At 35.0% G+C, this 12,573-nt stretch overlaps 1 protein-coding gene across 1 annotated transcript; it reads left to right on the forward strand.

The window, feature by feature from the left end:
• Window positions 1-404: 404 nt before the first annotated feature.
• LOC133201212 (uncharacterized) lies at window positions 405-8,656 on the forward strand. The gene is made up of 7 exons (XM_061337005.1): window positions 405-1,120; window positions 3,614-3,702; window positions 4,854-5,083; window positions 5,538-5,717; window positions 6,760-6,908; window positions 7,217-7,434; window positions 8,402-8,656. Exons 1-7 carry the CDS (start codon window positions 475-477, stop codon window positions 8,654-8,656), a joined length of 1,767 nt encoding a protein of 588 aa, XP_061192989.1. The 5' UTR covers window positions 405-474.
• Window positions 8,657-12,573: the final 3,917 nt, after the last annotated feature.

Here is a 12,573-nt window from a genome sequence, read left to right on the forward strand (position 1 = left end):
AAAACAGCGAAATGGTGGTGGTGGTGGTGGTGGTGGTGGGGGGGGGGGGTTAATAGGCATCACTTTTTAGCATACACCAAATAAGCAGCGTGCGTTAGTAGAGAATTGAATGGATTTCGTTAAAACTCCTTCAAAAACAAATATTTGATAGAACACTCAAGTTTTCCAAGATTTAGTACATCTATGGTGTAGTATAATAAACATCTTTTTTTTTTCGATAGACGGAACAGCTTAAGAGGTTACCTGAGCACCAGGTAAGCTTTTGTATAAAAATAAATCTTAGTTATATGCACAAATCTTGGTATAAAAATAAATCTTATTTATATGCACAAATCTTGATGTTTACATAGTCTGATGTCATTTACGATTTGACTTACCAAGTCCATATTAAACCAAGAAACTCCTGAAAGCAATTCGTGATGCCCATGTTCAATTTTACGTTAGTGAACTAGAGGAAGAAACTGGAACAGTACGATGGCTACTAGACAAGATCCCGACGGTCGTTCAAGGTTTGCCAAGCTTGGACTAGCAATAAATGATGAGTTAACACAGGCATATAGAGATATTCTTGAAATGGAGGTGTCCCCTGCATGCGTGTTGAACAGAGTGAAATCATCAGGAATTTTTCAAACCCTCTATCCTGATCAGTTACTTCTTCTGGGAAATGCAAAAAATGTTGGATTTAAGGATTTTGACATTTCACTTTTATACAAATTGCTGAGAAGCATTTGTACGAGGATTCAGAAACCAACAAATGGATGGGGTGGGAATACAATGCCCGCAGAAGGAGATACTACTGTAGGCGATGATATTGAGAGGATACGGTTAATTCGGAACAATTTATTTGGGCATGTGAGTTCAGCCTCGACTTCACTGACAACATTCAATAACTACTGGACAATAATATCCGAAGTGTGCCGAAGATTACAAACTTACACTGCCAAAAATTACTTGGATGCACTTAATAACATTCAGACACAGTCAATGGAAGAGTGTGAAGAAGCCATTATAGAAAAAATTAAAGTTGATTGTGAGAAAGAAAAATTACTCCTAGAACAAGTTTCTTCTCTGGTGTCAGACATGCAAGAAATAAAAGTAGCGTTGTGGTCTGAAAGAAAAGGTAAGAGTTGCTGACGTTTTGATCGTTTAAAGATACGGACTCTGGGATTACATCATGAAGTAGTTTGAAATTTATGTATACATTGTAAACCTTTTTAAATCAAACTGCATTTTGTATCTTGTTAAATTGCAATACATTGTACATGAAAGAGGGACTCTTAAACTAAGACCATTTCTATTTTAATAAAAGAAAAAGATAAAGAAACAGTGTCGAGTCATATTAGTCCTATACAGAATCGAACCAGATGAACTTCGGTATCTCGAACACGGATATCTCGAATACCATGGATATGTCGAAGTTATTAGCTCACCTCGACGAAGTCGAGATAAGCTTATGCTATACCCCCGGCGTCGGCGTTAGCGTCGGCGTCCCTGTTAAAGTTTTAGGAGCAAGTCCATTTCCATGTAACAGTAAGCCCTACCTGGACCAAACTTGCATGGATGATGCAGCTAGGGATGGACACTACCACATTTGCTTCGGATGCTGGATCTGACATTTTCCAGTTGAGTGACCTGGTTAAAGTTTTTGGACCAGGTCAATTCCCAAGTAACTATAAGCCCTACCTTAACCAAACTTGCATGGATGATGCATCTAAGGATGGACACTACCACACTTACTTCGGATGCTAGATCTGACCTACATTTTCCAGTTGAGTGACCAGGTTAATGTTTTTGGAGCAGGTCCATTCCCAAGTAACTATAAGCCTTGCTTTTACCAAACTGGCATGGATGATGCAGCTAGGGATGGACACCACCACACTTGCTTCGGATGCTGGATATGACCTAGATTTTTCAGATGAGTGACCACTGACCAGGTTAATGTTTTTGGAGCAGGTCCAATCCCAAGTGACTTTAAGCCCTACCTTGACCAAACTTGCATGGATGATGCATCTAAGGATGGACACTACCACACTTGCTTCGGATGCTGGATATGACCTAGATTTTCCAGATGAGTGACCAGGTTAAAGTTTTTGGAGCAGGTCCATACCCAAGTAACTATAAGCCTTACCTGGACCAAACTTGCATGGATGATGCATCTAGGGATGGACACTACCACACTTGCTTCGGATGCTGGATCTGACCTACATTTTCCAGTTGAGTGACCAGGTCAAAGTTTTTGGAGCAGGTGCATTGTCAAGTAACTGTAAGCCCTACTTTGACCAAACTGGCATGGATGATGCATCTAGGGATGGGCACTACCACACTTGCTTCGGATGCTGGATCTGACCTAGATTTTCCAGATGAGTGACCAGGTTAAAGTTTTTGGAGCAGGTCCATTCCCAAGTAACTATTAGCTATACCTTGAACAAACTTGCATGGATGATGCATCTAGGGATGGACACTACCACACTTGCTTCGGATGCTAGATCTGACCTTCATTTTCCAGTTGAGTTACCAGGTCAAAGTTTTTGGAGCAGGTGCATTGTCAAGTAACTATAAGCCCTACTTTGACCAAACTGGCATGGATGATGCATCTAGGGATGGGCACTACCACACTTGCTTCGGATGCTGGATCTGACCTACATTTTCCAGATGAGTGACCAGGTTAAAGTTTTTGGAGCAGGTCTATTCCCAAGTAACTGTTAGCTATACCTTGAACAAACCTGCATGGATGATGCATCTAGGGATGGACACTACCACACTTGCTTCGGATGCTGGATCTGACCTACATTTTCCAGATGAGTGACCAGGTTAAAGTTTTTGGAGCAGGTCCATTCCCAAGTAACTATAAGCCCTAACTTGACCAAACTTGCATGGACGATGCATCTTGGGATGTACGCTAACCAACCTGGTTCGGATGCTGGATTCGACCTAGATTTTCCAAATGAGTGAATTTTAGCCATATTTAAACCAAATTAGCATGGATGATGTAGCTATGGATGGTCACTTCCAGACTTGCTTTGGATTCTGAATCTGACCTACATTTTCCAGATGAGTGACCAGGATAATTTTTTGGGAGTAGCTATATAACATTATGGCCTGTTATAATTAAACTTGCATAGATGGTGCATCTAAGGATGAAAACTTCCAGACTTACTTTGGATGCTGGAACTGACCAAAATTTTCTTGATTAGTAAACAGGATAAACATTTTTGGAACAGGTCTATTTCCAAGTAACTATAAGTCGTACTTAAACCAAACTTGCATGGATATTGATCTTGGGATGTACACTAACTGAAAAAGAATATGATGTGAAATTTGCCTTACTTAAAGATAACATTCGTCGAGGTGATCGAGCTTTGTTATCTTTGATTACCTATGTTTTTGAAGTCCCAACTACTTATTCCTTCAGTATTTTGCCCTTGATATCTCGAATCCTCGGTTATCTTGAAGTATTTTCTCGGTCCCTTTCAAGTTCGAGATAACGAGGTTTGACTGCACATTAGGCTCATAGAATGGACTGTACAGCAATCGCCTCTTATTTTAAATCAACTGTCTGCATTTCTGATTTTCTGTACCTGTTAATAGATTTTCTGCTTTATAATTAATATAGCATATTCTAAGCCTGTTGTTTCCAATGACCCGAAAGTCAGATCAGATGATGCCGAGAACACAGACCGGGAAGAGTCGTCAGCGGTTGTTGTACGTTCATATTTGTCTCTCGTTTTTATAAAATCTTCACATCCATCATTTAAATCTTTTCTGAATGAAGGAATGTATATCTGTTCTATTATTCATTAATGAACACATACATGTACATGTACATCTAAAAAAAAAATCCTCCTTAACAAAATAAAATTCGGTTGAATTAATGTGTACATAGGTATGACACTGTTTTACGGAGGGGTATAATATATTATCTTTTTTTCTTGGTGTTCTCGGTTTTAATAATATTAAATTTATGAGTCGAATTATTGAAACTCAGTATTAGAACCACTATTTGGCTTGAAAGCATTTGAACAATTTTAAAACAAGGCTGTATTGTCCTAATCTTTCCGCAGAGGAATTGAATTAGGTGATCAGTGTTTGACGAATGTTAATATCAGAGCAAAACACAGAAAAAATAACTAAAAAAAAATATTTTATATAAGGACCAAACCTAGTCTTGTAATCCGTGTGAATATTATTGAAGTTCAAAAGATTTTTTTCTCAAGGAGATCTATCTTTAGGTACTTTTTAAAATTTAAAATGCATGTTAGCGTTTTTATTTATGACTGATCTCCACTTTATACTGTAAAACACTTTTTATTCGCGAGAACTTTATTTTTGCGAGACCGTCTGCTCGCTAAAAACAATCGCAACGTCTCGGTCCTTTCCGATGAGCGGAAAAACAACCTCGAACGTGTTACGTAAGCGTCTGTGACAACCCCCGCCTTTTCATGAACATTAAAAGATATGTAGAGAGACCTCTTATCTCTGTACTCTGTAGCTTAACTTTATTGAATGTAAAGATATTACCTTAAATATACTTCATAAGGAACATTCAACTCCTTTAAAAGTAAATAGGAAGCGACCCCATTTTGGATAAAATTTTAAAATACACTCGATGTGTTCTTCCGACTTGCTGGAAAGACCCGAGAAGATGCGATTGCGCTGAAATCCCCTCTCGCTTTTAATTTTACTTTTAATGATTATATAGAGCAATAAGTAAACTGAGAGAAAATTTTGTTTCGCATGTATTACAAAATTACAATCACATGAAAATAGGTTGTCGCGAAAATTTACTGATCTACAATAATTGGTACTTTGAACTTTGAAAGGAAAAATAATTTTGCCATTTCGTCATTTATCAGAAAAGGCTGTTGCATTCAAAATACAAAGAGATAGAACTGCTTGAGAAACAATTGAGTAAATACAGAGTACCAAAGAACCTGGTCATCATGGGACCGCAAGGTGTGGGGAAATCTTCCTTTATCAATTCTGTTATTGCAAGTTTTTCGTCCAATTGCTGGCGAGAGTGGACAAAAGTGGGGGACTTCGATGATTGTAGATATGGGGAACGAGTTACACGTCAACTTATTAAGTAAGTACTGATCGAGTTACACATCAACTTATTACACGTCAACTTATTAAGTAAGTACTGATCGAGTATTACACGTCAACTTATTAAGTAAGTACTGATTGAGTTACACATCAACTTATTCGGTAAGCACTGAACGAGTTACACGTCAACTTATTAAGTACTCATCGAGTCACACATCAGCTTATTAGAGTCAACTTATTATGTAAGTACTGATTGAGTTACACATCAACTTATTAATTAAGTACTGATCGAGTTACACGTCAACACATTGTGCAGTGCAATTTTTTTCTGTATTCTGCTGTAGTAAAATTGATTCATGAACAAGGGAGCTATCAGAAAACTTGCCTTGACTTTATCAGTTTAAAATTTTATTATTGATAAAGAAACCTATCGATGATAGTTTGTTTTACTTGATGAATGCAAGTAATACTAGTAGTATTTTGTTCTTTACCAGGATATCTAAGGATGATTACCTCGATTCAGAGAGACAGAAGAAATTTCACTATCCAACACTGATTGATATAAATGGATTCCAAGATATATTCCTAGAGAAATTAATAGTCTTACTTAGATATGTCTTATTTGGTCTGATTACAGATAAACACGAACTGTTAGATGCACTGAAGTTTTATGGGTGAGTTAGAATACATTGATGCGGCTAATAATTAAACAAGTTACTTTTGATTTGAAAAAAATTCCTTGATACATTAAAATTAAATTTTTGCAAACCTTGTAGACTTCTCTTGGTTGGCCATCAGGGTATTCTTCTCAGAAATCCAATATCTTGTAAAATCTTTTTCCAATATCTCATATTTAAAAAAATGCACTTAAAACTAATTAAACAACAGAGACAACTTAATAATAGATTCCAGTGGTAATTTATTTTTCTTGCAGCATGATCTGGAAAGAAAATACACTTGTATTTATAAATATGTCATAAATGATTTCAACTTAATAAATAAAAAAAATAATAATTTAATAAACTTAATTTTTTTTTAAATCTTAACAACTGTCCTTGGAATTAATTTATATTCAATGACTTAAGATGAGTTTTCATATCCGTTTAACATCAGCTTGTTTGTCAGTATCCTGCTTAGCTTTAGAAGTTGTTCGTCCGCAGAATATGCTAATGTGTTTGGAATACAACGGGGAGACATAACCAGATGATATAGAGGGTTTATTTCTACGCAATGCAAGAGGAACTGGACATGGAAACATTAAATTCATCGTATTAATCCTAAACTTTAGTTGTTAGTTTGCCATCAGTGTCTCTCCCTTGTTGAACATCCAACTATGAAACAGATGTGTCATGTAAAAAAACAATAAAAGAGATACATATATTTGTTTCAAAAACCTTCGTGAAAGTACATTTTTTAAAAATATGCTCGTGAAAAGTGTCAGACCTCGTTCTCATGAATTTTCAAAGATGAAATATAACAATAAAAATGGCGCTATTTACATGTAATCAATTCATTTATTTCGATCAACTGAATAGAAATGGGCATTAGCTTGTATTCATTTTCTGACCAGTGACAATCAAGTCTACATGCATTTATATTCAATGCTGATATTTAATGATGTTAGATATGACAATTTATTGATATCAATAGAATTCTGAAATATTTTGAATAAATAGTGAAATACGTAATGTTAACCGTTGCTTGTTTTTTATTTAGGTATAATGACATCAAACAGGCAATGACATATTTATCAAAACAGGAAAAAATGAGGGTGGACGGTCTTACTGTTGTGACTTCGGCCGTCTCTTCTCTGCCTCATAATATCTTAAATGCAGTTAAGCAGGTGGCAGTAAAAGAGATGGAAGGTAAAATAAAAAGCATTTTACAACATAAGTGTATGTTTTACTTGTACTCTTGATATTTAAAAACCCTTCTGACTGTGATCAATTTTCAGACATTATGAACAAAATTACTCCTTGATCGTTATTTTCAAATTTCAATTTTTTTATTTGGTTCATTATTTTCAAATTTCATTTTTTTATTTGGTTCATTTTGACAGTAGGTGCTTCTTATAAAATTTTTTAATCGAAAGTTAAAGCAGTTTCTTTGTTTTGAAAAAAGAAGAAATGGCAATCATATCCATTATTTTCTGGCTATGTGTTCATTATCACAGTTCCGGTGTTTGGAGTGCTAACAGAACTTGACAAAGTAAACGACTGGGAGGCACTTGCAATAAAGAAGAAGGAATTCTGCTCCAAACTAGGGCTCCCAGAAACTCGACTGCTTCTATGTACTAACTACTGCGATGATTACGACAAATGCTCTGGGAATTCCCGTCTGAATCAAGTTCATCCGGAGCTAGATGTTCCCATTTTATCCTTTATGAGACAGGTAATATATATAAAACCAGTCATTCTACGATAAAAGGACCAATTCAGGATATATAACATGAAAAAATAATTTTTCAAAAAGCCAGTTGAACAACCTAATCCCATTAGGGACTAAGGGGCATACCAGTGCATTTGAAAAAAAAAAATAATTGTCCACAAATTTGGTATCGTTAACTTTTACAACAATTTCTATATACCATTGGTTTTAACTTTTAAGGTAATGTTTTGGAAGTTCATGCTTGAACAGTCCTTATTATTTTTAAATAAAGCTGAATTTGACCAAATTTTTGTTTTCTGATGTTCAGGATAGAACACCAACAATAAAAGTTGAAATTCTCGGCAATATGTAAAAATAACGTATGTTTTAAGATGTTGATCAAAAGTATGAAGTATCTTGCTCCCAAAATAATAGTAATAATATTTTTAAATACCTTTAATGCAAAAACATTCGTGAGTTACCGTTACGGAAGTTAAATATTTTAAAGAGACAACTGTTTCTGTCTAATTCATTTTGTTCTGTCGAAAATGCAATGGTCTATAAAAGTAGCTAACTCGTAACTACAATCAATGGTCACTTTCAAGTAAGTTTCAGTTCTTTGTGAAGTCTGCATTCTCTGCGTGCAATTTAAAACAAAATCGTTACGGAAGTTAATCGATCTTCAGCACTTTCTATGATTTCGTATGAAAGAAGATCCTTGCATTTCTTCGCGAGAAGTGGTGTGTTTTCTTTTTATATATGAACAAACTTTTCTTTACCATTCCTTGTAATCTATTTTGGATACTTAAACGGCTGAAAATTACATCTTGAAATTTGTAAATGAACGAAGCAACATTAAGATTTGCGGTGGAATATGTTTTTAAATATTGTAGAATGACTGAAACCAGTTTTAATTATTTTCTGCATTGACAAATCCGTAGATAAGTGTTGAATGTCTAGTTACATCGCTTGTAATCATTTCATTTTCCAGGTTTGTGATATTGTAAACATCCATACAAAATTGAAAGTAATCCATTCTAGTGAAGTTATATTGTGTAGTGCATTACAAGGACCACGAATGAGAGCCCAGTTACAAGGTGCTTCTTCCCGAAATGAACAAGAACTGGTCACTATGGAATATTCAAACTTTGTATATAACTCTGGACCTGTCTACAGTGACCTGGCACTCGCCATGGGTTTGGTTTGTGTTGTGCTTGCGATCGGTTACTTGGCTCTTACCAAGTGAGATGTCTACAGAAGACTCCTTGTCATGAATAGACATTGGTGACTATGTAAGACTTCTTGTCATGGAATAGACATTGGTGACTACAGAAGACTCCTTGTCATGGAATAGACATTGGTGACTATAGAAGACTCCTTGTCATGGAATAGACATTGGTGACTACAGAAAAACCCTTGTCATGAATAGACATTGGTGACTACAGAAGACTCCTTGTCATGAAATAGACATTGGTGACTACAGAAGACTCTTGTTATGGAATAGACATTGATGACTGCAGAAGTCTTATCATTGAAAGGACACCATGTAACAGAGACAAGCGGTGAGCTTTTGGTGTATTTTGCGGTCGCTGGGAATTGACAGATGTACATGTTATGCCAAAGGAGCTTGCTCATAGACAAAAAGCATGTTTTCAATGTACACAAATTGATCTTATTAAAAGCATTGCTTCATATAATGCATATTATACATACTTTTTAAAAATTCTAAATCAAAGTATATTTGTTTTGCTTATTGTGAGAACATCATTGAGAGAGTATACATTAAATTCTGCCTTGAAAACTGATATATTTACGTAATAAAGATTCACTCCTCTCCTAGCATTATCAGATAAACTGACAATTGGAGAAAATGATGATTTTACTTAAGTTTTCTTCAGTTGTTAAGTTTGACAGTCTCAAGCTCTGGATACCTTCTTAATAAACCAAACTGTCATAAAAACGCAGCTCATTCGTCTGTCTGTCTGTATTTCTGTGTGTAACACTTTCGTTTCAAGGTCATAAATTCATTCATTCTGTTTTTGTTTAACACTTTCGTTTCTAGACAATATCTTTAACATTCTTTACGCCTTTGCAATTTAAAAATATATCACAGCTTCTTACGGCCTTAAAAAGATGTCTCGAATTTAAGGTCGATAGGTCAAAGACAAAAATCATATATCATAAATAATATTTTTCAAGATGATAAATTAGTTTTCTTTGAGCTTTCTTTATTAAATTTAATATCATAACTCCATATTACGTAAAGAAGACCTCTATCGAGTTTTAGGTTAGAAGGTTAGAGGTCAAGGTCCTAAATTCATGCATTTTTTGTGTGTAACACTTTCGTTTCCAGACTGTCTTAAAATCTGAGAGCTTTTGCAATGAAATTATGCATCACAACTCCTTATGACCTAAAGAAGACTCTTTTAAATTTGAGATCAAATGGTCAAAGGACATAAATTCATACATTGCAAATAGCATTTTTTATAGATGATAACTTAGTTTGCTTTAAGCTTTCTGCGATAAAATTTATTATTACAACTCCGTATGAAAATCAGCAGTTAAGAAATTGAAAATTCCCACAAAAATGTCGGGAAAATTATGAAAACTCAAATATGTTTTCAGGAAATGTGAATAAAAGCACCAGCTATGCATTATCAGAAAATTGATCAACAAATATATTTTAGAATTTAAAAATATAGGTATCCCGGTATTCGGGAAGAATACATTCTATTATTTACATCATGCAATTCTTATACCGGTATAACACATGTGTAAAAAGCTTGTGCTATCTTTGGAATACATCAAAGATCACTTCTTATTTCATAACATACTTATAAACATCGGTATTTATGTTAAATTAACGGAAATTGATTTCCTTAAAAATGTATTAAATTTTGTACTTTTGTATTAATTTTTGTATTTGGGTACAAATGTAAACTTTTTACAGTACAGTTTTTGATACAGCAAAGAAAGTTAAAACATAATGAGATGAATAAAATGACAATCGTTGCACAAAAACTTCAAATTTAGACCATCTTAAAAAATTTGGTTGGTTGTCCTCTGCGGACCGACTGGCTAAAAATGGTCCGACTCGAAACTCTTTTTAACCTACTGGAAACAATTATTTGTTATGCATGTCGGAAAACAGATTTTGAAATTCAGCATTGATTTGAAACTTTTCTGTGAAAAAAAAATCCCCACTGACCTACCGACCCTTATTTTTCCATCCTGGGTCGGGACAGTCAGGGCAAACAAACATTATTTTAAAGTTGACTCTCAAAATAAAATAGTACTTATATATTCTCTATTGAGAAGTTGATGGCTCGTTTTAATACTCCCCCTCAACTTCTCTACGAAAGGCCTCATAAAAGCAGTTCAGAAATTGACTAAATGAAGAACCAAAACCGGGTCCCACTTCGATCGGTGTTTTAGGATTGATGCATTATCATAGGCATATTTTGGATGCACAGATGTTGTTTTGCAATGGAAATGCGATTAAAAATGCCGATTCTGCTGACTTAAAAAACATTCATCACGGTAGAACACTTACTTTCGATATCTGTGTCACCGGATTCCTTCATTCATTCAAAACTGCGTTTGACCTCTAAAAAAGTCTAAAACTATTTCTCCGGATAACTATTTTACACTGAAACATTTAGTACAATTTATCCGGATAAAAAGTTTTAGACTTACTTAGAGGTCAACCGGGTTCAAACGCAGTTTTGAATGAATGAAGGAATCCGGTGACACAGATATCGCAAGTAAGTGTTCTACCGTGATGAATGTTTTTTAAGTCAGCAGAATCGGCATTTTTAATCGCATTTCCATTGCAAAACAACATCTGTGCATCCAAAATATGCCTATGATAATGCATCAATCCTAAAACACCGATCGAAGTGGGACCCGGTTTTGGTTCTTCATTTAGTCAATTTCTGAACTGCTTTTATGAGGCCTTTCGTAGAGAAGTTGAGGGGGAGTATTAAAACGAGCCATCAACTTCTCAATAGAGAATAAGTACTTATATAGAGTAATCCTTCCTTGCTGAAGAGCGGATATCCTTACGCAGGTGAGTTAAGGCTAGGTACAGGCATTTCTATGCAAATAAACTAATTAAAATGCCCAAGGACTATATCTTTTATGCAGAGAAAGTTAAAACATATTGTCTAATAGATACTTGGTACCCACGACATAAGATAGCCAGTACACATTATGACGTCATATTATGACGTCATTGTTCTTTACTACACAAGATTATAATGGACATTCGGCGCAAGGGCATGCTTTATTTTATTTAACTGAAACAAGGTATTTTTAGAAGCAAAATATTCCAAAGATTGCTGGTATTGCTGCACAGATATCTACAGCTCAGTTGTATAATTTCTATTTGTAAAGTTTTAAGTTGAATCAGAGTAAAAATGTACAGTCCGGTATAAGTTTCCTCCAATTCCGATCAAATAAGAAAATGCCTAGGATTTGTGCAACATTTTTATTAATCTATAGAATATTCCTCTTAGCATTATACAATTTTTAAGTAAAATTAAATAGGGTAATCCCTTGCGCCGAAGCTGTTTTGTTGATATGCTTTATTAACTCCAGTCGGTAAGAACAGTGACGTCATAATATGACGTCATAATGTGTACTGGCTATAACATACCGAGGCTACTAATGCCCTGTTCACACGGAGAGTTTAATTCGAATTAAACGTAAGTTACTGCGAATTAAATTTGATCCGCGTTCACACGGAGAATTTAATGCGAATTAGTTTAATTCGAATTAGTTTACTGCGCATTAAATTACTTCGCATTAGCTCCATGTGAACGCTAAGCGAAGCTAATTCGAATTAAATTTTGACGCATGCGTAAGGGCCGAATTAAGTCACAGGCCACATGTCGATGGTCAAATATGGGTACTTGCGCTATTTTTGAGTGGAAAACAAAGCAAAATTATGTTAATCACTAAAATGTGTACAGACACTATGACATTATGTCAAATGTATATCTGCTCTGCACAAAATGACGTGATTTGTAAATGACGTCATAATAGCCTTACTGAATAGCCTTGTTGTAGAAATAAAATTTTAATTCGCATTAATTTACTTAAGAAATAAATAACAAGTTTAAAAACTTCAATGGGAATTGAAGTGGGTCGGTCACGTGATCA

The sequence above is a fragment of the Saccostrea echinata genome, unplaced genomic scaffold (genome assembly GCF_033153115.1).
Source record: "Saccostrea echinata isolate AGI-Se365-2 ecotype Australia unplaced genomic scaffold, CSIRO_AGI_Sech_v1 ptg000043l, whole genome shotgun sequence".
Classification (NCBI taxonomy): Eukaryota; Metazoa; Mollusca; class Bivalvia; order Ostreida; family Ostreidae; genus Saccostrea; species Saccostrea echinata.